Source organism: Neolamprologus multifasciatus, chromosome 23 (genome assembly GCF_963576455.1).
Source record: "Neolamprologus multifasciatus chromosome 23, fNeoMul1.2, whole genome shotgun sequence".
NCBI classification, from domain to species: Eukaryota; Metazoa; Chordata; class Actinopteri; order Cichliformes; family Cichlidae; genus Neolamprologus; species Neolamprologus multifasciatus.
Window position 1 is genome coordinate 9,428,453 of NC_140460.1, and position 25,024 is coordinate 9,453,476.

Consider the following 25,024-nt stretch of genomic DNA (forward strand, 5'->3'; position numbering starts at 1 on the left):
TTGTTGCCCCAAATAAGAAAGTTTAAATATTTCAGGATCTTTACAAGTGATGGTGAGGACAGTGTCTGAAAATAACAAGACTGCGGGTACAAGCTAACATAATTAGCTAACCCACTGGGTGGCTGAGTGGAGATGCTGCTCCTTTGTGTCAAAAAGGACACAGCTCATCCTTATAAGGATGCCACCTGGATGTTTCCCTTAGGAGGTTTACGAGCTGTACCCAACCGATAGACCCAGAACTCACTGGGGATTACACAGCTCTCCTGGCTGGCTTGAGAACACCTCGAGATCCCCTAGGAGGAATTGGAACACATTGCTGGGAAAAGCGAGGTCTGGAATACCCGGCTTAGCCAGCAGTCACTGTGACCTGACTTTAGATAAACGGAAGATTATAAACGGACAAATAAAAATGCACAGCACCGTAGCCCTGTTTTTAGAAGGACCTCAGTCAGAACATGGAGCATCATTTCCAGATTTAAGTAGCTTACCACCAGTGTTGGGGAGTAACGGAATACATGTACCGCCGTTACGTATTTAAAATGCAAAATATGAGTAACTGTATTCCGTTACAGTTACCGTTTAAAAAGGTGGTATTTAGAATACAGTTACTTTGTTGAAATAAATGGATTACACGGCGGTACTTTCCTGTTTCATATTGTCGCGGCTCAGGCCTGTTTTGGTTTTGTTTGACAGCTACGTTCTGTTGTTCCAGGCGGCAACGTTGCGGTTGCCATGGTTACAGGGTAACGCTCTCTCTCTCTGCGTGTTTCCTGGGTGAGAGAGGCCTTTTTGTTGTTGTTGTTCTAAGCTAACAGGCAGAATGCTACAGGTATAGCTCTAAAGAATGTAGCCTCATGGGCAGTGTAGTCCGTGCTGCAGGGAGAATGGACTACCATACCCGTTATGTGTCTGTGAGCACGAGGAGGGAGAAAAAGGAAAAGCACGAGTTATCGTGGAGCAAAAACGGGAGCTGGAAGCATGTAAATATAATAATAACCACTGCAGCCAAGAAGAGAGCCTGACGAGCCCAGGTGTAAGTAAGCTATTAAGACTCGACTGTGTTCGTGTTTTCCTCCGAAACAATAAGTTCCGTTGGAGCAGCTTTTCAACGCCTCTCTGTCTCTCGCAAGCAAAGTTGACCCACACAACAAAGTAAAGCTATTTTACAGCTACGAGCCAGACACAGAACCCGACGTATTAGCCAGAGGTCCCTTTACTACGGTTCGGAGCCGCGGACCTTCAGTAACAGTAATAAATCACAGCAATAGTACATTCACGTAGTTGTAAACAGCATGATAATATATTAAGTAATCCAAAGTATTCAGAATATGTTACTCTCATTGAGTAACGTAACGGAATACGTTACAGAATACATTTTGGGGCATGTATTCTGTATTCTGTAATGGAATACATTTTAAAAGTAACCTTCCCAACATTGCTTACCACTACCCAATCCACCTCATAAACACTTTTCTGTCAATGATGCCTGGACAATATTTTTGATTTTAGCACCTGGAGGAGCAGCTGTACCAATCATTTTATTGACCCTGAAAGAATCTGGAAAGTTTTAAGTCTGAGTGTCTCTCTGTGGTTGTTTGGAACTGAAGCAGCATTTAGTAAATTACATTAGCCATAAGAAGGTAAAGATTTCTGGTCTTAAACTGTGACTAATAAGAGTCACGGTTATGGTTTAAATTGACCCTAAACCAAAAACTTACTAAAACCTTAAATGAGGTCTACAATTTTGTCAGACTGAAAGCTGAATGCAGGAAAACAAAAAACTCTCACGAGGAATTTGTGCAGCAAAATGTATTCTTTATGGGAATTATTCTTTGCTAAGCTGGTTCAATAACTCAGCAAAAAGCATTAGTACAGAATAAACATCAGGTGTGGCTTTATCAATAAAACACAGCATACTTTACACTATCAGCAAACTGGAGGAATTTTTATGCTATAGCTTTGCATCATAAACAAAAGGATGTGAAAGCGAGTGCACCTGCGAGTGTGTGTGTATACAGTATGCTGATAAGAATAAATGCCTGACCTGCTGACGGGGCTCATGTAGTTCCCAGGAAACACTCCAATCTTTCCCGTGTGCATGGACGTGCCCTTGAACCAGCCATCCTGACAGCGTTCCAGCACCAGAAACATCTCTCCTTTCCTCAGCTCCAGTTCATCCTCCTTTCGAGGAGTGTAGGGAAACATTGCCACATAGCTGCATGAAAAACAAACAAAGATGAGACATTTACCAGACACATAGATGGCTTTCATGGCAGACTTTCTCCCCTCTGGAATAAAAGCATGCCATTTGCTTTGCGTTCATCCCATCATCCAGTACATCTGTCATCAGCTCCTCTGGGAGCCTCCAGCAAAGACAGTGCCCTCTGACCCAGAGAAAATCTGCACTAGAGGACAAAACAATTTGTGGGTCATGTCTCTACTGCAGCCAAAAAAAACAGGCCTCAGCTGGGATGTTTTCAGTCTGATTTCAGTGTTGTCTGCGAGGGAACATAAATGGATAAGTCTGACATGCATGCAATGTCGGGAAAACAGGCATGAGTGGATCTAATTCTTATCAGGTGTGTGGTTTGTCTTCAGGGAGTAATGAGGGTAAAAGGTGAAAGGGTCAAAAGTCAGGGGTCACCGAGTGGATGGACCAATGGGACCCAGGAGACTGTCACTCCCAGACTTTGATCCCTTCACCTGAGCAGAAGCTCACACTCTGCAGACTCTCAACTGACAGATGAGGGGGAGGGAGGGAGAAAGGGGGGGCTGTGTGAGAGACAGACGAGGATTTCCTCCCTCTGATCCGAGCATGTGCATTAAGGCTTTGGGCCATCAGTGCACAAACCGCTTGTGACATTTCACTGCACATTTCAGAAGACTGCATATTTTCATGTGGGACTGTTTTTATTACTCACACTGTGGGTCTTTGTCTCCCACTTTGGTCGCTTATGCTGGGGGAGGGTCTCTGTCCGGCAGCCAGCGAATATGCAGCTCCACCGACGGAGGACTGAGGGGGAGGCGGTGGGGGTGGTGGGAGAGCATCCTATAGAGGAAAAAAAAAAATCACATTATTTTTCACTATGTCACTTATTTCCTCTCAGTTTGAATCAGAAAGATGAGAAAAAAAGCAGAATGGACCACAGGAAGAAGAAAAAAACCAAACAGACTGCACATTGCATAAGCACAGAAACCAGTTTGTTTATGAGAAACAAAGGAAGAAGAAGAATGAGAGATCATCTGTCATTTGGGTTATTCCCTCCAGCTGTCAACACCAGGGAGAGTGGTTTGGCAGCCTCCGTCGTTTCGTCCCCGACATCCCATTGCAACGGAGAATCTCTTTTTCTGCTTGTTTGTTTGTTGCTAGGACACCGCATAGCTTGATGTTAAATCCATTGCAGTATATAATTGGGAACATATGAAGTGAAAAGCATGTCTGTTGGCACACTTGAGAGCAACCCTCAAACCAGTCATGAGTAGATTCATCTTGACTCACTTGTTTTCCCTTGGTGACCGTCTTTAAGGTCAAAAGAGACTCAAGCTTTTGACTGGAGGCCTTTAGGGGATTTTCTTTGTATGTCTTTTGTGCTTCTAGGATTACAGGATTAAGATATAAGTCACCAATCTCCTATGTCACCAGACAAAGCAGAAGTACAATTTTAGGAAGAAGTCAAAAATTCACAAGATTAATTTTTCATGTTTGAAAATTATAAACTTGTTATCTGATGTCTGCTGCCCAGCCTCCATTGCACTCTACCTTAAAATCTGTTACGATGGATGGGCAAACCAAAGGACAGCAAACACATATTTATTCAGGATATGCTCAGTTGAGCCATATGGATCACAGCTACCAGATGCTTGACAACGGGCTTCCCTTCCAGGTCCAGGAGGAAACTGTTTTCTAGTGCTCACCCAAGTTCTCCATCTCTTTGGTGGTATCATTGGAGCATCTAAACAAGATGCTTTCTGGCTGCTTTCCTGTGGAGATTTTTGGGCATGCTCAATTTGAAGGAGGTCTAGGATAGATCTAGAATATTTTATGTGGCTTGGAAACGCCTCAACAGGAGGAGTAACCAAAAAGTGTTACCCTGCTTAGCCTGCTACCAACTGCTACCCAACTTCACATAAGCAAAATTGAATAGAAGGATCTGTCTTTAACAGCTCTGTTTTTCTCTAAATAAATGTAAGATGACATTCTTTTACGACAGTAAAAATGGCCCCTGAAGCTTTTCAAACAGATGTTTTTGTTATATTTCAATATTCTTTTTAGTGGAAATTTGTTCTTCTGAATAAAGATCAAACAGATTTAATTTTGGGTCTAGTGAAACTTCATCTTATTTTTTTCCTCTTCACATCTGAGCTTTGAGCTCTTCCCAAACCCTTTTATTCTTTCTACACTCCAAAATGGTGACAAAATGTACTTTTAACTTGCGTATATTTAGTACTTATGGCTGGCATATTTTTTAATAACAATTTAATCTGGCAGGACTTACATATATTGGCATTAACCGGTTATAATTTGTGTTCAAACTTTGGTTATGAATCCTTTTGTTTTCTGTTTGCCATGAGTCGTAGTTTTGGAGTCAGTTAATCCGTGTTTATAAGTAACTTTGGAAATGAAACACAGTAAATAATCAAAAAAAGAGAAAACAACACATTATAAAATCGTAAACTGTTAAAAAAAAACCAAAAAAAAAACAGATGAAGTCTCAGTGTGTTGGAATGATGCTGAAGAGGACTCTCCTATCCAGGAGCGAGATGAGTCTTCCCAAACCGAATGCTGGCAGTTCTGCACAGCAGAGTAATAGCTTCCATGACACACTGGGGGAGGAGAGTGGCACTCAGACAGCCCTGCGGTGTGCGTATGGGCTGTGTGTATGTGTGAGTGTCGATATGCGTTTCGGTTCGCTGCCGACGCTTGAGCTGAGATAATTAGGTTGCCTGCAGGCTGGAGAAATCATCTGTACAAAAACATCATGTTGGGTTCCCAAGTGAAGCGGAGAGCACAACCTTTTGTGTACACATTCCTGCTCATTCAGAAACTCCACATGCCAGAGCATACACACAGACAGACAGGAAGTGTACGTGCTGCTTTGTGTGGGCTGCAGGGACTTCTTGACATTTTTAGCTGCACTCATTCTTTTTCCCTGCACATAGGTGTTGTTAAAAAGTTGTTTGCAAAGTGTAGAATTGTAAAACCATTATCGGCACAGAATACAGGTGAACAAAACTTTATGTCTAAAAGACCCTGACATAAACGGATGTCTGGCCAATCATCAGCAACATGTTTTAACGCTCTGAGGTTTAAGTCTTCATTGATGGTAACCGCAAACCTACATTTTAATCCTACTGGTGATAGAGACGATAACTTAGACCTCAGAGGATTACTGGATCAGTTAATCCAATCTTAATAGAATAACCGGTATAATGTATGCCATTGCCAGATGATGTTATGCTGTTTTTGAAAGTCTGGAGTGACATAAGAGGTGTACTAAATGTTGGGCTTCTACCACTTTTTACAAGCCCTGCAATACAGTCCATCTAAGCTCCGGTAGGCCTGACAGGGCATTCACACTTTGACCTTGAGGTCAAGGCCACCGGCCACTGAAATTTTTAGTAGATACACTTAAGTTGTGAATGTGAAAATCCTGAGTGACTTCCTTCTCCAGTTATTACCTTGAGGTCAGGGTCACTGAGATTCAAAGTCGTCCAAGATTTTTAGTAGATGCACTTATAGCATCAATTTCAAATTCCTACGTTGCTTCGTTTTCTAGTTGTCGTATTGACAAACTTAGGTGTCCACGTTGCCCGCCTGGCAGGTTGACAAAAATGCCCTATCAGCCTTTTACAGGCTGAGGGGTAAAAAGAGGTTATGGTGGGTGGATGTCTTTTTACTAAATTACCCACAACAAGAGAACCAATGATCCTTATTAGACCACTCAAGTCCCCAGTAACAATCAACATTTACTTAAAAAAAAAAAAAAAAAAAAAATTGCTCAAGACAGCATTTGTATGAATTTTAAAGTCTTACCACAGGGATGGATGTGTAGCTCGTCTCTGAGGGAAATGTGAAGACGGTTGCTGTAGTAACAGGACTGCTAGGAGGCGGGGTCACAATTAGGCCAGTTGTGCAAATATGTACCTGTCAACAAAAGACAAATGTAGACCATTAAAAACACTGCAACGACTCCTCACACACAAAGAATAGAAATGAGCTCCAGCTATTTTGATTAATTACACCTACAGGATGAGGACATATGTGCATCACCGCTGATCCCAGCACAGCTTTGAGTGTTTATGGCACAGATTGTCAGTACAGCTAAATAACCGTGCAACAATCGTGGTCTGGGGTTTTTGACCTTAGATTTTAGTTAGGGTATTGCTGTATATTTACTTCTTAGTTTGCCCTTTGTTTTGGTCATTTTGTTTTGTATTCGAGCTTCTAACTCCTGTTATCTTTTCCAGGATTTTATTCTTTCCTGTCTCAGTTCTGTTTCCTTTTGCGATTCATAAATAGATATAGTTTACATATAATAATTATATTATATTAAATAAAAAATGTAAGAAGTTAATATAATAAGCTAAATAAGATAATTAGCTGAGCTTCAGTTTTTCATCCTGTATTCACCGTCTCCCTTTCCGTGTTAGGTATTTAATTGTTTTATGACTTCCCATTTTATACTGGTAGTTTCTGTCACTGGGACCTCTTTTCTAGTTTCGCTTCCCCTGTCTCATCATCTTGGATTTGTTTTGGCTGTGTCTTGTAGCCCGATGTTTCCCATCTCCCTGAAACCATCAGTTTGCATTAGTCCTTTGTTGCATTGCACCATTTGTTCACAGTCTTTCTGCCATGAACACAACATTGGAAAACCTCCCCTGTACCCTTGATGATAAGTTTAAACACCTCAGTGTATATCAATAAAACGGTTCGCTGACCACTGGAATGGTCTCCGAGTAGCTGCATTCATGACTTTGGACTGCAGCTGGTGGTTTTTCTTTTGTTGTGCAGCCTCTGTGAGGTCTGCGTAGAGCAACATGAAGCAGGTTTTCACCGCCTCCAGATTCATGTTAGAATTTCCATCTAGTTAGCAGCAGATATCCAGATCTGTTTCAGCTGTAGTCCAACACAGGAAAGAGAAGAGACTCACTGGAAAAAGTGAAAAGAGTTTACAGCGACTGAACTTTAAAAGAAGTGAGGGGACTGTCGATAATAAGCCTTGTGACAGGACCCTACGACCCTCCACTCTCCCGTGACCTTGAAGTGGACGGATGTATTGTCAACAATCAAGATTTCTCTTGCACACAATAATTTTGGTGTTCTCCAAAAAGATTTTGGTCTTACTAATGAAAATCACCAGGAAAATGATAAAAATACTTTTAAGCAGTTTTCTTTCAGTGGAATCTCATTTACTAAATCATATGACACATTTTCTTCTTATCAAAAGGCCAAAAATAACAGGAATGGGCAAACATTTGTGTTAATTAGGGTAAGAGAGACTCACTGTAGTAACTACACACAGCCCAATTGTGCCTATTAGCATAATCACCCCCACAAGGCCAGTTTTTATTCAGGCAATAACGTGTGCTAGTAAATCTAATGCAGATGCCGTAGTTCTAACAGGCGGATTAAAAACTACAAAATTCTATAAAAACATGTCTATGGTCTATGTGTGGGGGAAAACTGACGTGAAAAATTACCCTGTGACTGCCTGTCACATTGTGTGTAAATGACTCTCACTGAAACAGTGACGCACACGTGTGGCTTTTTATTCCAGTTATAACCACAAAGTTGGCCTCATGACCTTACAGGCCAACAAAAATCAGGTGACTGCACAGCAGGACATTTCATTGGACGTGTAAAGAGAGGCGGCTTTCCCAGTCAGTCATCCACGTGAGTCATGATGGTGTGCTGGCAACAAGGCCATACTGTTGGACACACAATATCTCCCTGTAGCCTGTGGTCTCTCTCCATGGATGACTGCCTAAGACAGAGCCGCCTCCTAAGGTGTATTTTTCAGAAAGGAGGGCAAGAAAAATCTACTCAAAAGTGGCACCGTTAGTGAAACGGCTGTCTGAAAAGAATAAATGCCAAAATACAAGGAGGGTGCACTATGTTAAATTAAATAAATACGTTTCCCTTGGGGTTTGTAGTCAAGGCTTTCAAACATGGCCTGTTTTCTTTGGCTTACCTTTGTCTATTGTTTGGGAATTGGAAGAAGAGAAGATGAAAAAAGGTGAACGGGAGACAGGAGACAAAATCTGTGCGTATAAAGCCTGGGGACTCTTTCTGTTGTGTTTTTATTAAACAAAGCTCTATAAATCACACATATCATTAGCACTGTTGTCAGTAGGGGGGGGATCACTTTACGCAGACATATACAGGTTCTTTTATTCCTGAAATATCTTGATAATGATTACTGGGATAAGGTCGTTATAAACCTGATTATGCCTTCTGCACAGACAGACGACTTTGATGATACGTAAATCATATTTACATGAAAAGCTTTTAGTTTAAAAAAGAAGAAGAAAAAAGACAGGATGATCCTCAATATCCGCTTTACTGCAGACAAGCGCTCGCCTTGTCTCCCTCTCACAAAGCAGCACATAAACACTCACTGCAGATGAAAGATTAATGATTGAGCTTAATAGGGGGTTTTGGAACGTAGCATTTCTTACAGTCTGCAGCAACCAGACAATGAAGTAAGTACGTTAAAAAAAAAAAAGAGGAGAGGAAAACAAATACACAAAAATCAGAAAGTAACAGAAAAAATGTTTTAGCTGCAAGCTCCCAGACAACTCCCAGAACAAAAAATCTCTCTCACAATAATAATAAACTACAAGCCTTATATTAACCTCCAACTCTTCCATATTTTGATTAATGGATTCGACTAGACTGCATAATTTGTAGTTCAAAATAATCCTTCCACTTGTCTTGTGCTGGGTCTTAATGAAGCCCCTCAGTTCATGTTCTGTCTGAAAGAAGCCACTATAGCTATGCAGTGTCTATAAAAAATGAATATTTCTTACAGGCCTGAAAAGCAAAGCCTTAAACCTACATGAATTCTCTCTGGCCAGCAGGAGGCGACTCCTCTGCTGCAAAAGCAAACTAATTGTATAAAGTCTACAGGCAAACTGGCTCCCTTATTTGTGACTTTTGTAAACACTTTCCTGATATGTTTATGTCCTCTATCATTAGTTTTATGTGATACTAAATGGAACATGGGCATAAATTTTCGAATTATGGTTCTCATTGCTATCAACAAGCGGGATAAAGCATGGTAGTCACTGTGTGACTGACAAGTCCCTAGCCAATAAGCATGCACCGTCCCAAGGTTTCACAGATACATCTGCTTGGATATGATTTCCAAAAATTAAGAATGAGATGGGAAAACCTGCTGCTTAAGACTCAGTAGCAGTTAAATAAGCAATAGTGGATGCTAATGACGAAAAATAAGAAAAGGCATAACAGGTCCCTTCCTCTTATGCTCAGGAATTTAAACTACCAGTAAGTGTCAGGGAATCCACCTTCCCCTAATAAAACTAACTGGATTAATTCAGCACCATTTATAAAATTACTTGAGTTACTTGAATGAATTCATTACAATTTAACAGCCTTTACTTCCCTTTGATAAGCAACAACTATTTGAATTCTTTTCAAATACCATTTACTTATTATTAGATCCACAAACTTTAAGAAACGGACAGCTCCAGGCCAAGTTAAACCCACAAAACATTTGTCTTGCACAGCGCCAAGTCAGAGCTCAATCACAGCCGGCTGGCAACCACAAGGCAGCTGTGAGCTGCCGTCATGTCAGGGTTGGTGTGGAAACCTTTAGGGCTAAGCTGGAGTCATTTTTGTGGATGAGTAGAGTCACGCATCCATGATTTCAAACGCTCGGATGGAGCAATGGCCTGTTTGGTATGACGGGGGGAAAGGGAAGTCGGCCTAATTGCTGACAGAAGGAGAGTGAAGCCTCTGAAAAGCAATAAATATCTTGTGGAAAAAAGGGCTGAAGCTGGTTTCTGTTTTTCCTTCTTTTTCTTTTTTTCAAGTTATGCAATTACAGACCAGGGAACAGGATATTTACAAGTCAGCTGGTTAAATGACTCATCTCAACCAGAATCATGGAGTGAAGAGGAATGCACATTTTTCAACTCTGTGTGTTTAAAGCAGACCCATTATTCTCATTCCTAACTGCAAATTCTTATTCTTGAAATCTGTTAGAGAAGCTTTGCATGACTTATGGCTCAAAATAATCCTTGTTTATCTAATGCTGGGTTTTGCTCCAGCTCTGATTATCTGAAAAATCCTTGATCCTCCTTTCTTGTGAATGGCTGCCCATCACAGGTTAAAGCAGCTTCTGTGTGTGGAGATGACACTCCACACACAGAAGTGGAGATGTCCTCTTGGTCTGACATCAGACTGATGCAGGAGTACAAAAAAACATGTCTTACAGTGATTACTTTTGACCTCATTATTTAAACTCTGGCCATGTTTACTATGAGCTTATATATATATGTGACAGAAATATATATGTTATATATGTGAAAGAAAGGAAGAAACAACACATTATCTTTAAAACCACAAATAGTGTGTAACATATGTTTGGGCACGTACAACCCATCTAAAAAATTTTGTATAGCATCATTCAGAGGCAACAGCACTCCCCAATGGCATCATACCTGTGAAGGTGCGCTGCAGGAGAGGCCCCCGCTGATCTCTCCGATTCGAGCTGCTGCCGTGGGGTTGCTGGAGCTGATGAGGACCGGCCCGCTAATCTCCATGGAGTGGCGCTGGGGGGGAGGCGCTAGCATGGGTTTGTGCGACATGGTGAGAGAGGTGAAAGAATGTCGTTTCTTGCTGTTCTTCTTCTCCCCTGCCCGGTGGGCACCATTTGTCTGAGGCCCTGAGGAGGCCCCTTCCCCGGAGTCTCCACTGGAGTCGGACGGCTTGTCCAATTCTATAAGCTGCCGAGCTGCCGAATTGAACTACAAGAGAGGAAGAGAGCCAGCAGGGTTATGAAGAGAGGAGTTGGAAGTAAGAAAAATGAAGGACTGATGGGGGAAGAAGCATTAAAATGATCACGAAAACTGTCACTCTCTATAATTAATCTTATTGTCAGGGGAAGTCTCTCTTAATGTATTGAGTGGAGAGGGTCAGGAAAAGAACGTGCCCAAGTTGGACATACAGTATCACATTTTCAGTCCTCTGTCTCACATTTGTCTAACTTACATATGTTTACACAATTCAATTTAACTCAAATTTTTCACCCATAAACACAAGAAGTGAATTTTATACCAATATAGAGATTCTGTATCAGCCTCCAAGAGCTTTCAAAACATGAATAAGCTCCAACGTCAGCACTGTCACCTTTACAGACACAAATGAGGTTGCTACATGTCAAGCTTATAATTAACTGAGACAAAAAAGCTTTTATGCACTTAAAATTCTTTACAAACTTCCTAAAAACACATTTTTACATATTTGCTTTCATGCAATATTTTGTAGTCCTATTGTCTAACCTTCATCATTTATGAATAGCTGTTCAGCTTTTTGTTAAAAATGCTTTTACATTGTTATTAGTATTATAATCTGTGTTGACTTTTTTTCTCTGTCATGTTTTCCTCAATTTTAACTTCTGTATGCTTTTGATCCTGATATCTGCCCATCTGAATTTAGTATTCTGGTTTTGCTTTTTTGTAAAAGGACTTTGTGAAGATGCCATATAAATAAAATTTTTGATTTTTTCTATATAAAACCAAACCAAGTTCTTAGTTAAAGCCTCGGTCACAAAGGCCTAGAAACCAGCTGGCAACTCCATGACAACCTTTGATCACTAGTTTTAAAAAAAAAAAAAGCGGATCCCCTGACCAGTTAGTGAGTAGCTGTTTGGGGCTGCTTCCTGTCACGGGATGAAAGCTTGTGCCAACACATTTTAAAGGGTGCAATTTTTACTTTGAAGAAGACAGTTCTCTGGTTCTGGTTTAAATTGCACTTTTAGTTTTACTATCAGTCAGGGAGTAGTTAGCCAGTATTTGCAGACAAATCGGTATATTCCATACAAACTATGACCGACCACAGCAATCAAAGTGATCAGCGATCAAAGAAATCACAAGGATTTTGGCGCAGCACCTTCTTTGTGACTGATTTTACTCAGTGACAGAAATCACCCCCCACAAACCTCTCGCCAACCAGTAGGCAAACAATAAGCATTTTTTTCCCCCAGTGGCTGGGGGATACGGGGCAGGGGTCACTGAATGTCTTCCTGGCATGTGTGACTGTAGTCTAACCAAACTAAAAATAATAAAAAGCAACAATTTTGACAATTTTTCCCTTACAAAACACACTAAAGTACACTACAATATGAAGACGACCTCTTTACCTTTAGTCAAATTTGTCAACACAATTAGCATTAGGTTTGTGCACACATTTTTTTTTTAACTAATATGTCTAGGATGACTTTTAATACATTAAAATGAACTGAACTGAACAAACAAATACTAAATTATAACATTTTTGCTGTTCAATTCAATTCAATTTTATTTATATAGCGCCAAATCACAACAAATGTTGCCTCAAGGCGCTTCATAGATACAGAGAAAAGCCCAACAATCATATGACCCCCTATGAGCAAGCACTTTGGCGACAGTGGGAAGGAAAAACTCCCTTTTAACAGGAAGAAACCTCCGGCAGAACCAGGCTCAGGGAGGGGCGGCCATCTGCTGCGACCGGTTGGGGTGAGAGAAGGAAGACAGGATAAAAGACATGCTGTGGAAGAGAGACAGAGATTAATAACAGATATGATTCAATACAGAGAGGTCTATTAACACATAGTGAGTGAGAAAGGTGACTGGAAAGGAAAAACTCAATGCATCATGGGAATCCCCCAGCAGCCTACATCTATTGCAGCATAACTAAGGGAGGATTCAGGGTCACCTGGTCCAGCCCTAACTATATGCTTTAGCAAAAAGGAAAGTTTTAAGCCTAATCTTAAAAGTAGAGATAGTGTCTGTCTCCCGAATCCAAACTGGAAGCTGGTTCCACAGAAGAGGGGCCTGAAAACTGAAGGCTCTCCCTCCCATTCTACTTTTAAATACTCTAGGAACAACAAGTAGGCCTGCAGAGCGAGAGCGAAGTGCTCTAATAGGGAAATATGGTACTACAAGGTCATTAAGATAAGATGGGGCCTGATTATTTAAGACCTTGTATGTGAGGAGCAGGATTTTGAATTCAATTCTGGATTTAACAGGAAGCCAATGAAGGGAAGCCAAAACAGGAGAAATATGCTCTCTCTTTCTAGTCCCTGTCAGTACTCTTGCTGCAGCATTTTGGATTAACTGAAGGCTTTTCAGTGAGTTTTTTGGACATCCTGATAATAATGAATTGCAGTAGTCCAGCCTGGAAGTAATAAATGCATGAACTAGTTTTTCAGCGTCACTCTGAGACAGGATATTTCTAATTTTAGAGATGTTGCGCAAATGGAAGAACGCAGTCTTACATATTTGTTTAATATGTGCGTTGAAGGACATATCCTGGTCAAAAATGACTCAAAAATGAGGTTCCTCACAGTGTTACTGGAGGCCAAGGTAATGCCATCCAGAGTAAGAATCTGGTTAGATACCATATTTCTAAGCTTTTCAGCGCCGAGTACAATGACCTCAGTTTTATCTGAGTTAAGAAGCAGAAAGTTAGTGGCCATCCAAGTCTTTATGTCTTTAAGACATTCCTGCAGTTTAACTAATTTGTGTGTGTTATCTGGCTTCATGGACAGATAGAGCTGGGTGTCATCTGCATAGCAGTGAAAATGTATGCTATGTCTTCTAATGATGCTGCCTAGGGGGAGCATGTATAATGTAAACAGAATTGGTCCTAGCACTGAACCCTGTGGAACTCCATAATTAACCTCAGTGTGTGAAGAGGACTCTCCATTTACATGCACAAATTGGAGTCTATTAGATAGATATGATACAAACCACTGCAGTGCAATACCTGTAATACCTACAGCATGTTCTAATCGCTCTAATAGGATATTATGGTCAACAGTATCGAATGCTGCACTAAGGTCAAGAAGGACAAGCACAGAGATGAGTCCACTGTCAGAGGCCATAAGAAGATCATTTGTAACCTTCACTAAAGCTGTTTCTGTGCTGTGATGAACTCTGAAACCTGACTGAAACTCTTCAAATAAACCATTCCTCAGCAGATGATCTGTTAGCTGTTTGACAACTACTCTTTCAAGGATTTTTGATATGAAAGGAAGGTTGGAGATTGGCCTATAATTAGCTAAGACTGCTGGGTCTAGAGATGGCTTTTTGAGTAAAGGTTTAACTGCAGCCACCTTGAAGGCCTGTGGTACATAGCCGATAATTAGAGATAGGTTGATCATATATAAGATCGAAGAATTAATCAATGGCGGGACTTCTTTGAGCAGTTTTGTAGGAATGGGGTCTAAAAGACACGTTGATGGTTTGGAGGAAGTAATTATTGAAGTTAACTCAGAAAGATCGATTGGAGAAAAGGAGTCTAACTAAACATCAATGGTACTAAGAGTAGCTGTAGATAATATTACATCTGTGGGATGATTATTAGTAATTTTTTCTCTAATGATAAAAATTTTATTTGTGAAGAAGTTCATGAAGTCATCACTAGTTAACGTTAAAGGGATGGTTGGCTCAAAAGAGCTCTGACTTTTTGTCAGCCTGGCTACAGTGCTGAAGAGAAACCTGGAGTTGTTCTTATTTTCTTCAATCAGTGATGAGTAGTAAGCTGTTCTGGCTTTGCGGAGGGCTTTCTTATAAAGCAACAAACTATTTCTCCAGGCTAAATGATGATCCTCTAAATTTGTGACACGCCATTTCCTCTCCAGATTACGAGCCATCTGCTTTAGGGTACGTGTTTGAGAATTATACCACGGGGTCAGGTACTTCTGATTAGAGACCTTAGTTTTCACTGGAGCTACAGTATCCAGAGTCGTACGTAGTGAGGAGGTGAAATTATTAACAAGATAATCGACCTCTGTTGGGGTAGCGTTCATTGAGCTGCTCTGCTCTGTGTTGGTACAGGGCATTGACGATGATAACAGTGGCTGGATTATATTCTTAAACTTAGTTACAGCGCTTTCAGAAAGACATCTACTTTGATAAAGTCCACTCTCCACTGCTGCGTAATCAATTATTGTAAATGTAAATGTTATCAAGAAATGATCAGACAGGAGAGGGTTTTCAGGAAACACTGTTAAATGTTCAGTTTCTATGCCATATGTTAAAACAAGATCTAGAGTGAGATTAAAGTGGTGGGTGGGTTCTTTTACATTTTGAGAGAAACCAATTGAGTCTAACAACAGATTAAATGCCATGTTGAGGCTGTCATTTTTAGCATCAACATGGATGTTAAAATCACCCACAATAATTATTTTATCTGAGCTCAGAACTAAATCAGATATAAAGTCTGAGAAATCAGACAGAAACTCTGTGTAAGGCCCAGGTGGACGATAGATGATAACAAGTAAGACTGGTTTCTGAGTTTCACAGCTGGGGTGGACGAGGCTAAGCATCAGGCTTTCAAATGAATTAAAAGTCTGTCTGGGTCTTTCATTAATTAATAGACTGGTGTGAAAAATTGCTGCCACACCGCCCCCTCGACCTGTGCTTCGAGATTTCTGGTAGTTAGAATGACTCGGGGGTGTTGATTCATTTAAACTAACATAATCATCCTGCTGCAACCAGGTTTCTGTAAGGCAGAGTAAATCAATTTGTTGATCAATTATTAAGTCATGTACTAACAGAGACTTGGAGGAGAGAGACCTAATATTTAATAATCCACATTTCACTGTTGTACTCTTTGGTTCAGATGTGGATACTGTATTATTCTTTCTTTGTAAATGTTTAAGTTGTTTGTTGCTGGTTTTTAGTTTGTTTTTTGTCTTTTTGGAAGCAGACACAGTCTCTATGGAGATGGGTTTTTGGGGGGGTAGCAGGAGGAGAGAAGCTGCAGAGAGGCGTGTAAGACTGCAACTCTGCTTCCTGGTCCCAACTCTGGATAGTCATATTTTGAGGGGTTTAATAAATTTGTCGATATTTCTAGAAATGAGAGCTGCTCCATCCAAAGTGGGATGGATGCCATCTCTCCTAACAAGACCAGGTTTCCTCCAGAAGGTTTGCCAATTATCTATGAAGCCCACATTGTTTCTGGGACACCACTCAGACAGCCAGCAATTTAAGGAGAACATGCAGCTAAACATGTCACTCCTGGTCTGATTGGGGAGGGGACCAGAGAAAACTACACAGAGTCCGACATTGTTTTGGCAAAGTTGCACACCGATTCAATATTGATTTTAGTGTCCTCCGATTGGCGTAACCGGGTGTCATTACTGCCGACGTGAATTATGATTTTACTAAATTTACGTTTACCCTTAGCCAGCAGTTTTAAATTTCCTTCAATGTCGCCTGCTCTGGCCCCTGGAAGACAATTGACTATGGTTGCCGGTGTCTCTAGCTTCACATGTCTGAGAACAGAATCACCAATTACCAGAGTTTGACCCCCAGCGGGTGTGTCACCGAGTGGGGAAAAACGGTTAGACAAATGAACGGGTTGGTGGTGTACCATGCCTGTTCATGCTACATCTTCTGTGCAGGGGGCTTTAGTCTGAAAGAGTTGATGGTTCAAAGCCAGCTATGAAACCACAGGCTTTGTAACCCTTTCAGGCACCATAATATATGACTGACAGTGAGGTATAAATCAAAGAAGCAACACTAAAAAGGGTTCAGTTAATCACGGGGTGTGCTTACTTGCTGTCACAGGTTGCCCCAAGCAGCTCTGTCTACTTAGGACATAAAAGCTATGCATTACACTCAGATCCTGTGCAGGTTCATCACTGACCTGTCAGCACATTAAGACATATACATGCAGGATTAAGAGCAAAGCACCAGGTGAGAGCCCTTCATCTCATTAAATTATAAGGCCAACTTTATAGATTAATTCATATGCACAACTGAAGACGCAACAAAAGCCCCAGAGGCGATGAAAAGAAAAACTATGACCTAGATATTCACTGGTTATGCAGAGACAAAGAACATTTTAGGTTGCTGTACATTTGCTATGATTCTGCCACTGTTTATTAAACCAGAAAAACGACTGCCTAGCATCGAGGGGAGAAGACAACAAAATGTTCTATTCTGCAGTTTCAGTTGTTAAGATACAAAATGATTTATAGCCTTGGAAACACTGCATTCTGCTTCTGCAAAAAAAACTACTCAGTGTAGAAAAATACGAGTATAAAAGGACAGAAAACATACAACAGCAATAAAAAAAAAAGCCAAAACAAAAACAAAAAACAACTGTTACAGCTTTGAAAAACTTGCACAGACTAACCTCAAGATTCTTCTGCAATCTAATTGATGGACACCATGTCTCCACCAAATGCATTTAAAAACATTTTTTCTATAATGTTTCTATAATAATTTATATAGATTATTTTGGTGAGTTGCCCAGTTTTGGAGATATACTGATTACAGAGGTGCATGCTTTCTAATTAAACCACAAAACGTGATTTGAGCCGGTCAAATTTAAAAAAAAAAAAAAAAAATGTCAACAGCTGTATACATCATCATCCAATTACCCAAAAATGTGAACAGTTTCATTCAGGAAACTTTTGTTTTTTTGCTTCCTATGGTTTACATCTGCTATCAAAAGAAGGTTGAAGAGGGCTAACATACCAGCTCAGCCAAGGACGCCATTAACGTTTGCATCCTCTCCTGTTGTCACATGCCTCAGTTTCACTTAATGGGTAGATGGATGGGTGCAGTGTGATTAAAATGAGTATGATTCCTACAAGAAACTGTTCACAAGGTCTGTGGATATTTCTCAACGCATGATTTCCGGAAAGAGACTAATTTTTCTTTGTTTTTCGTTGCTCATAACAACCCCCCACCCCCAAACAATTATACTCCATTATAAACTCACCAGACACTTTCTTAGGTACACTTTGTCAGTCTTCAAAACTGCATTAAATCTTTATATATATTGTCACATGGTGTGTAATCCTGGAAGCAGCCACCATAAAGGAATGGACAGTGCTCAGTAGGTATAACTAATCCAAAATGTACCAATGAAACATCTTGAACACTTAACACAACCACCAGCCTGAACATCTGACACAAAGCAGGATGGATCCACGATTTCCATTTCGTATTATATATTTGGGAAACTGATCATTCTCTGCAAACTCTACAGAACCCAGTGTGTGGAAATCCCAGCTGCACATAATAAAGTGGTCAATGAGTGCATATTTAAGAGGAGGCAGACATTTGCAGAGCGAGTCGCACCTATTTGATCTTCACGTGAACGGTTTCTTCAAGTGAAAATGAAATGATCTTTCAAGGGCAAAGATTTGCTTAATTCAGTCTAAATTATTCCTAAAGCTTTTACACGAGACTGTCAGTGAGACCGCGACTGTCTAAATCTTCAAAGACGCTTTTAATGGTTCAATGAAACATAAGCATTTCAAAAGGATGAGGAGTATCATACATATTTTGTGAGATATATAAGGAAGGTGTTCAAAGGAACTGATCTTAGTGAGACACCTGCTCCTGGAGCGATTGGTGACACTGTAGAGTCCCGTTAGTCGTCTTACCTCAACATACGAGATGGGGAAAATTCCAATTTTATCTCCCAGCATTCCCTCGGCCCAGTTTTCATCTACTCTGCGGATCACAGTCAGGATATCGTCCTGAAATTCCAGACAGACAGACAGGAAAACACTCATTAAGCATACTGCTAACTAAGAGAGTTGCTCATCCTTGAGGAACAAACACTGAACAGAAATAATGAGGTGGGTGCAAAGTTTTATTAAACGGTATATGCCCACGAGTAAAAACACGGGGGTCATTGTGTTTGGAAAAATACTTGGTAAGCTTATTTCGGTTTTTGCTTATGTGGCACAAACTGATGAAAGAATAAACAGCAGAGCATGACCCTACAGCTGGACAGACATAACTGCTTAATTATTGTAGTTAAGACGTTCCTAATTACAGCTGTTCATCAAGAAGTCTGGCTGAAAATCTAAACCATTTCTCTGGGCGTCAACAACAATGACATTCCAACATACACACAAGACCTGAGTAAATGAAAGCTTAGAAGAAAGAGTGTCACTGTAATGAGAGGTATTTTTGTTTTACTACACTGACCATGTGGCAGAGGTGTGGGTTTGCAGTGCTGCTGCGCCTCACCTTTGAGAAGGGCAGACAGTCCTTGTCGGCCTCTTTATCTTTGAGCTCAAAGTCATAGAGAGCTTTGCACTGAGGTGGCGGCTGTGGCAGCGGCTTAATAACTTGGACAAAGTTGGTGGGGAAAAAGCCGTGGACTCCACCCATCTCACCGTGGTACCAGTTCTCATCCACTTGTCGACGCAGGATGATAATGTCACCCTTGCTGAACTTGAGGTCTCCTTGTTCCTTGCCATCGTAGTTGTAGAGCGCCTTGGCACACGGGAGCTGGGGTACGCCCTGAAAACCGAGGGGGAGAGAAAAGATTGAAAAACGTAGTTGTGGACAGCTGCATATAAAGCTCAATCATTTTGTGCCTGAAGCATGTGTAGAAGAAACTACAACACACTTATATGATGCAAAGACGCAGAGTGACAGGGTTTTCATGAGTCAATACCAACATGAAAACAAACAGCCAACAAACACAAGTTAGTGTACTGATGACAATGGCCAATTTCTCAGGACTTCCACAGCAGCCAGCAGATATCTAGAGAAGGCATTATTTATTAATGCAAAAAATAAATAATAAAAAACACGATAAAAAAAAGCTAAATGACATGTATATATGATGAATAATGTGGCAGAAGGACTATCCACAGTTTAAATTTATAATGGCTTGTGTGAATTTTTAACTGACTCTTAAGTAGATGCTAGAAGCATCTTGCATTTATGAGACAGAACACTTTAAATCTTGTTTTCTTACCGAAAATGTGCACGACAGCAACCACAATAGTTATAAAACATAACATTTTAAATGATTATTATAATTCAAAACAGCTTTTTTAATTGTCCTGGTGTGAAAACTGAGAGAAATCATGTAAATAAAATGCCTGTCCAATCCTGCCAAAGTCTGACTTGAAATCAGACGGGTTGTTTAGTCTCTTCTGCCCGGTGCTGGAGCCAGTGGGACTACTACTTATCTTTAGGACTACTTATCTTTTTCAGCTGCTTAAGCAGGAAATGGAGAGATGGATGGATGTTATTTGTACAATATTGTGAAATTCCATATATGCTCCAAAACATTTCTTGTTGTGTAGTTTTAACATTTCTTTAGTTGGAACAACAAAGAACGGTAAAGAAAAATTAATAAATTAATAAAAAAGTCTGACATTTTAAATGGAAATTGGACAGAATCCACACCAGGACCGTAGCAGTGGCAGACATGTAGCTCACAAGCATGTATTCAGCCCCTACATGAATGTATTCAGGGCTGTAACAAGTTCAAAATAAGGTTGAAGATTGAATTTTGAATTTTGACAAACCTACTCTCCTAAAGGACCATTAATTTGCATGCAATCACAGCCTGATCAAACAGAACTTGTGGACTACACATATATTCACATGTAGACACCCGTTTATCGAGATTAGGAAAAGCAACAAGTGCTTTTCACACTTATAGTGTGGCCGCGGCTGGTTGTGAGGAGAGAGCGTCTTCAGAAGGCTCAGGGCCCTGCTCGCTTTATCTTGTGGAGGAACTTTTTTTTTTAATCTCAGCCTGCTAGACCAGAGTCCTGAAAGGCTCATTCAGGCAATGACAATCCAAGTAAAGAGGGACAGCAAGTAAGGGGGAGAAGCAGCATAGAGGATAGAGAAGCATCAATGTTCTCTATTCAGGATGGGTGTCCATGAGGAAGGCTTCAGTCCAGACAACCCCCACCATTTATCATGCTGCTCCCTTTGGAGTGATCAGAATCACAAATGCTATGTAACAGACTGGAAAAAACTGATAGTGTAAAATACACAGAGTAGAGCCTGCAATGAAGACTCAAGTAGATACAAGAGAGTGAGGGGTTAAAAAAGCAGAGTTTGGAGCTCTGCGGTCTTGTTAAAAACTAATGAACTGTTTAAAGCCTCAGTGGAGAGTAAAAGTACAGAGTGAACCATGATGGTGAGCCAGGGTGACATTGCCCTGCTGCAGAGAATCACCCAGCCTGAAGCACAGAGCCAATCGCTCTCCGACTCTGCTGGTCTAGCCTGTGGGAGACAGAGAAAGGGGAGGAGCGGTGCTGCAGCCCCCTGCACACTGCGCTGGAACTGGGCCTCCTTTCAGGGGGAAACAGGGCTTTTGAGCCCACCCAGGCCTGGCAGGGAGTTTCGTGATGAAAATGCAAATGAAAGTGCAAACTCTGCCATTTTTGTTTTAAATGACAGAACAGGTTCAAGCCATACAAAAACAAGTGGATATAATTACATTGTAAATATAAAATGCTTGTCCCCCTCAAACGGGGACAATTGTAACCACTTGTTTGTACACTGAGGCCAGGACTCAATAAAAACCCTTCAGCAATAGCGCAGTGTCCAAAATCAGCACTCTTATGCAATCGCTTCTATACACAGTAAAAGTCATTCAACATGCTAATAAAGTACAAAAACCCTACTGGAAAGAGGCTCATTGAAAGCCATGTGAATTTCAGATTTTCCAAATAATTCCATCAATCTGGACCATTTTTAAAAAAAAAATGCATAGATAAATTAATAATATGGTCAACGGACCATAGCAATGGATGCTTTGTCAGCGTTTCACTGAATATGACAATAAACTTCATTCATTTGTCCACTAGAGCTGATCGTGCCCACTCAGGATAACATTCGTGATTTGAGCAAACACAGAAGTAGCTCTCAGTTCTGAAGAGAGTTTTAAAAACAACTTAAGATTTAAAGAAGACAAGGCCGAGAGGAAGACAAACGCAGTCAACTTTCAAAATAAAGGACCTGATGCAGACGAAACGCAGTACTTCTGAAGCAATCCTGGCATGATTTTAAAGCAGAAAACAAACCTGCGACACACATCAGAGGTACTTCCTTTACCACCAATTTGTGATTTCAATCTCCCCCTCATGCCTGGTGAAAGGAGGCACTCTTATTCCAATTTCTACTTTCATATTTGTATTTTTTTTTTTTTAATTCTACTACAGTAGTGTTAAATGATTTCAAGTATAGAAAAATGTTCATTTATTTTATAATGCACCCACTTAGTTCATCATCTGCCAGAAACAAGCTGTTGGAAGCTAGATGCAAGAGTGTGCATAAGACTGTCTTAAACTGGGGGTGGGGGCTAATATCCGGTGTGAATCCATGGAGACAGTGCTGTTGTTTCTGCAGGAGACTTTCATAAAGAAGCACCATTAACCCTGACCAAACATCACCCTGGAGAGCACAAGAAGCTTCTAACAGGAACATATGGAAGCGAGCTAAAAAGCTTCAACCACATGAATGCTATAAAAAAAAGTCTCTCACACACACACACTACATAAACACACAAGTGCACACAAATCGTTCTCATCTTTATTGCTTTTAACCCCTCCCTGGGGGCAGGATGGGAAGTGTACATCTCTGGATGAATGTTGCTGTGGAAAAAGCGCTGTCCTGATTTCAAGCTCAACTGCCAGACAGCCAAGAGAACAGCTATCTACAACACAGGATTTATTTTGGTCAAATCAAGTCGTCTTTTTTTCATTACAAGCCTTCAATTGTTCAACATCTGCAGTGAAAGTTTATAGAAGTGATTATACAGCAACAGCAGCCACTGTCGTGTTGCTGTAACACAAGGTCGCTACTCTAAGAATACGCAGATGGCTAATGACTTTTAGCCTCTTTAAACATTTATAATCCATGATTACCAACAGCAGCAAAATCCCACTTCAGCCCCCAAAAAGCAAAAGAGATAGTTTGCAGGCCACAAGACATTTGAGGGACATTAATTTTTCAACACCAAAAGCACTAAGAGTGTTACTTAGAGACAATTTAATACCACCCAGCTGCTAAATTTCAGCTAAAATAGTGGATAAGTGGTGTGGTGAAAGAAATATTTAGGTTTGCAGACACCGTATAAATAATTACAGTACAAGCAGTGAGAAAGCACAAGTTACACCAGGCAGCTGTTTCATAACCCCATTAGACCGCATTAGGTTGTTAATACTTGTAGTAGTTGTTATTGCTACCCCAAAACAAAAACTTAAATAATAATTTCTGGTGAACAAAGCACCACTGCAGATGATAAATAATTTAAAAGAAAATGTAAAGGCCTGCATTACAGAGGACATCTCTTGGAACTGAGGCTACAAGCTCACAGGCTAGCTTTCAATGTCAATCCCACAGTAAAGCCTACTTTACTTTATTATCGTTTTTGAGTCTAGTGGGATCATAATTTACAAAATAACATTATGTTAAATTCAATATGACTTGAAATTACCAAATGAAACCATACATTTTTGTAACTATACTTTACAAAGGGAAACGGATAAGAAATTGTCATAGTTAAAAGCAATTGCCAAAAGAACAATCAGACACAAAAGTAGGACTTGTGGTTCCTCCCCAGTTTTCAAACATGAATGTTATAGTGTGATGTATAAGCAGTAACAAGTGGGGAAAAAATTGCACTAGAAGCTGTGAACACTAACCTGTGTTTATATACTGGAAAGCGGTACAGACAGATCAGAGAAAGCGAGAGAGCCAAGCCCAAATGTGCAGAGCATCAGCTGGTGTGAGCAATAACTCTTGTATTGCAGATAATGCAATTAGACCTGTGCACTAAAGGGATTTAGCTGTTATAGTGTTCCCTTCCACAACACTGGATTATAACTGAATTACTCGAGTTTTACTCTACAGCACAGCAACACGTCAACAACCAGCGAGTAGGCAGGCATAAAATCCATGCAATGTCATGGAGGAAAGACTAGGTCATATGGGGATAATTGTACTAACAGCTTGCCTTTACACATGTCATGTTTGCAAGAGACGTTTAAAGAAAATATAGCAGACCTTTCTGTGAGACTGTTGCACATTGTTCCAGCACACTGTTAAACTGTTATGACGAAAAGGTTCATGCAATCAACCACCTCTCCAAAATAAAAATAAACTCTGAACATGATCAAACGTACTGCAGGGTTTTTCCTGGCTCAGAATCGCTGTTTGGAGGGTGACTACCCACAGCTGCGAGAATAATTGTCCACATACACTACAGGCAGTGAGTTCAGCATTTCCCACAGAATTAGGACTGTACTCGAGGAGGTAACGGGGGGCATGGGGCACTCATGCATTAGCACGTGTGAGCACTTGAGAAAGGTTTTACATCTGTGCTTTTGTAAAGCAGTTAATAAAGAATACACTTTGTGACAATAAATAATAGAGAACCAAATAACTGCCTCTTCACTTTTCTCTTTCCATGGAAAGACTCAGACTCCACCATCTTGAGCTGTAGACGGTGACGGCACTCTTTGTTCTACTCTTTAGCCTTGATGAGTGGCATATGAATGAACCAGTTCTCCACCTGCTGCAGGTTCTGGTTAGATTGGTCCACCAGCTTACAGTAGAGAGAGGAGGGACTATGGATGCCAGCTGCAGTTCATTAGAGCTGAAGATCATCCAACCGCAGACAGACAGATGACGAGAAACACCTCAACAAGGACCTAGCCAGCCAGGTAGTAAAACAAGAGATGGGAAGCTAGATTGTTAGCAGTGCCAAGACCTTCAAAATAAGAGCAAGGGGTTTGCCTACCCAAGTAAGGTCTATATGTGGGAAACATGTACTTGACAAAAATAAACAAAAAAAACAAAACAGTTACTTTTGAACATTTCATAAACAATAATGTCTCTCATGCTTTAGTAAATGCAAAATGTAACAAAACTTATTGATAAATGATTAATATTAACCAAAAAAAACTTTTATTTTTTGTTAATACTGATTATTTTGTAAAAGAGTTTTGTTTTGTTTTTTTCAACAGAAGCTACACTCGTTTATCGAGCATGTACGTATAAA

At 40.5% G+C, this 25,024-nt stretch overlaps 1 protein-coding gene across 1 annotated transcript in view; it reads right to left on the reverse strand.

The window, feature by feature from the left end:
* Positions 1 to 25,024, reverse strand: part of sh3rf1 (SH3 domain containing ring finger 1) — a 52,514-nt gene that overhangs the window by 4,527 nt on the left and 22,963 nt on the right. The window contains exons 3-8 of the mRNA XM_085150337.1: positions 19,231 to 19,506; positions 18,636 to 18,731; positions 10,687 to 10,992; positions 6,035 to 6,145; positions 2,922 to 3,049; positions 2,045 to 2,215 (exon numbers count right to left, since the gene is read on the reverse strand). Coding sequence (XP_085006463.1) covers positions 2,045 to 2,215; positions 2,922 to 3,049; positions 6,035 to 6,145; positions 10,687 to 10,992; positions 18,636 to 18,731; positions 19,231 to 19,506 — 1,088 coding nt within the window. The remainder of the gene's footprint in view (positions 1 to 2,044; positions 2,216 to 2,921; positions 3,050 to 6,034; positions 6,146 to 10,686; positions 10,993 to 18,635; positions 18,732 to 19,230; positions 19,507 to 25,024) is intronic.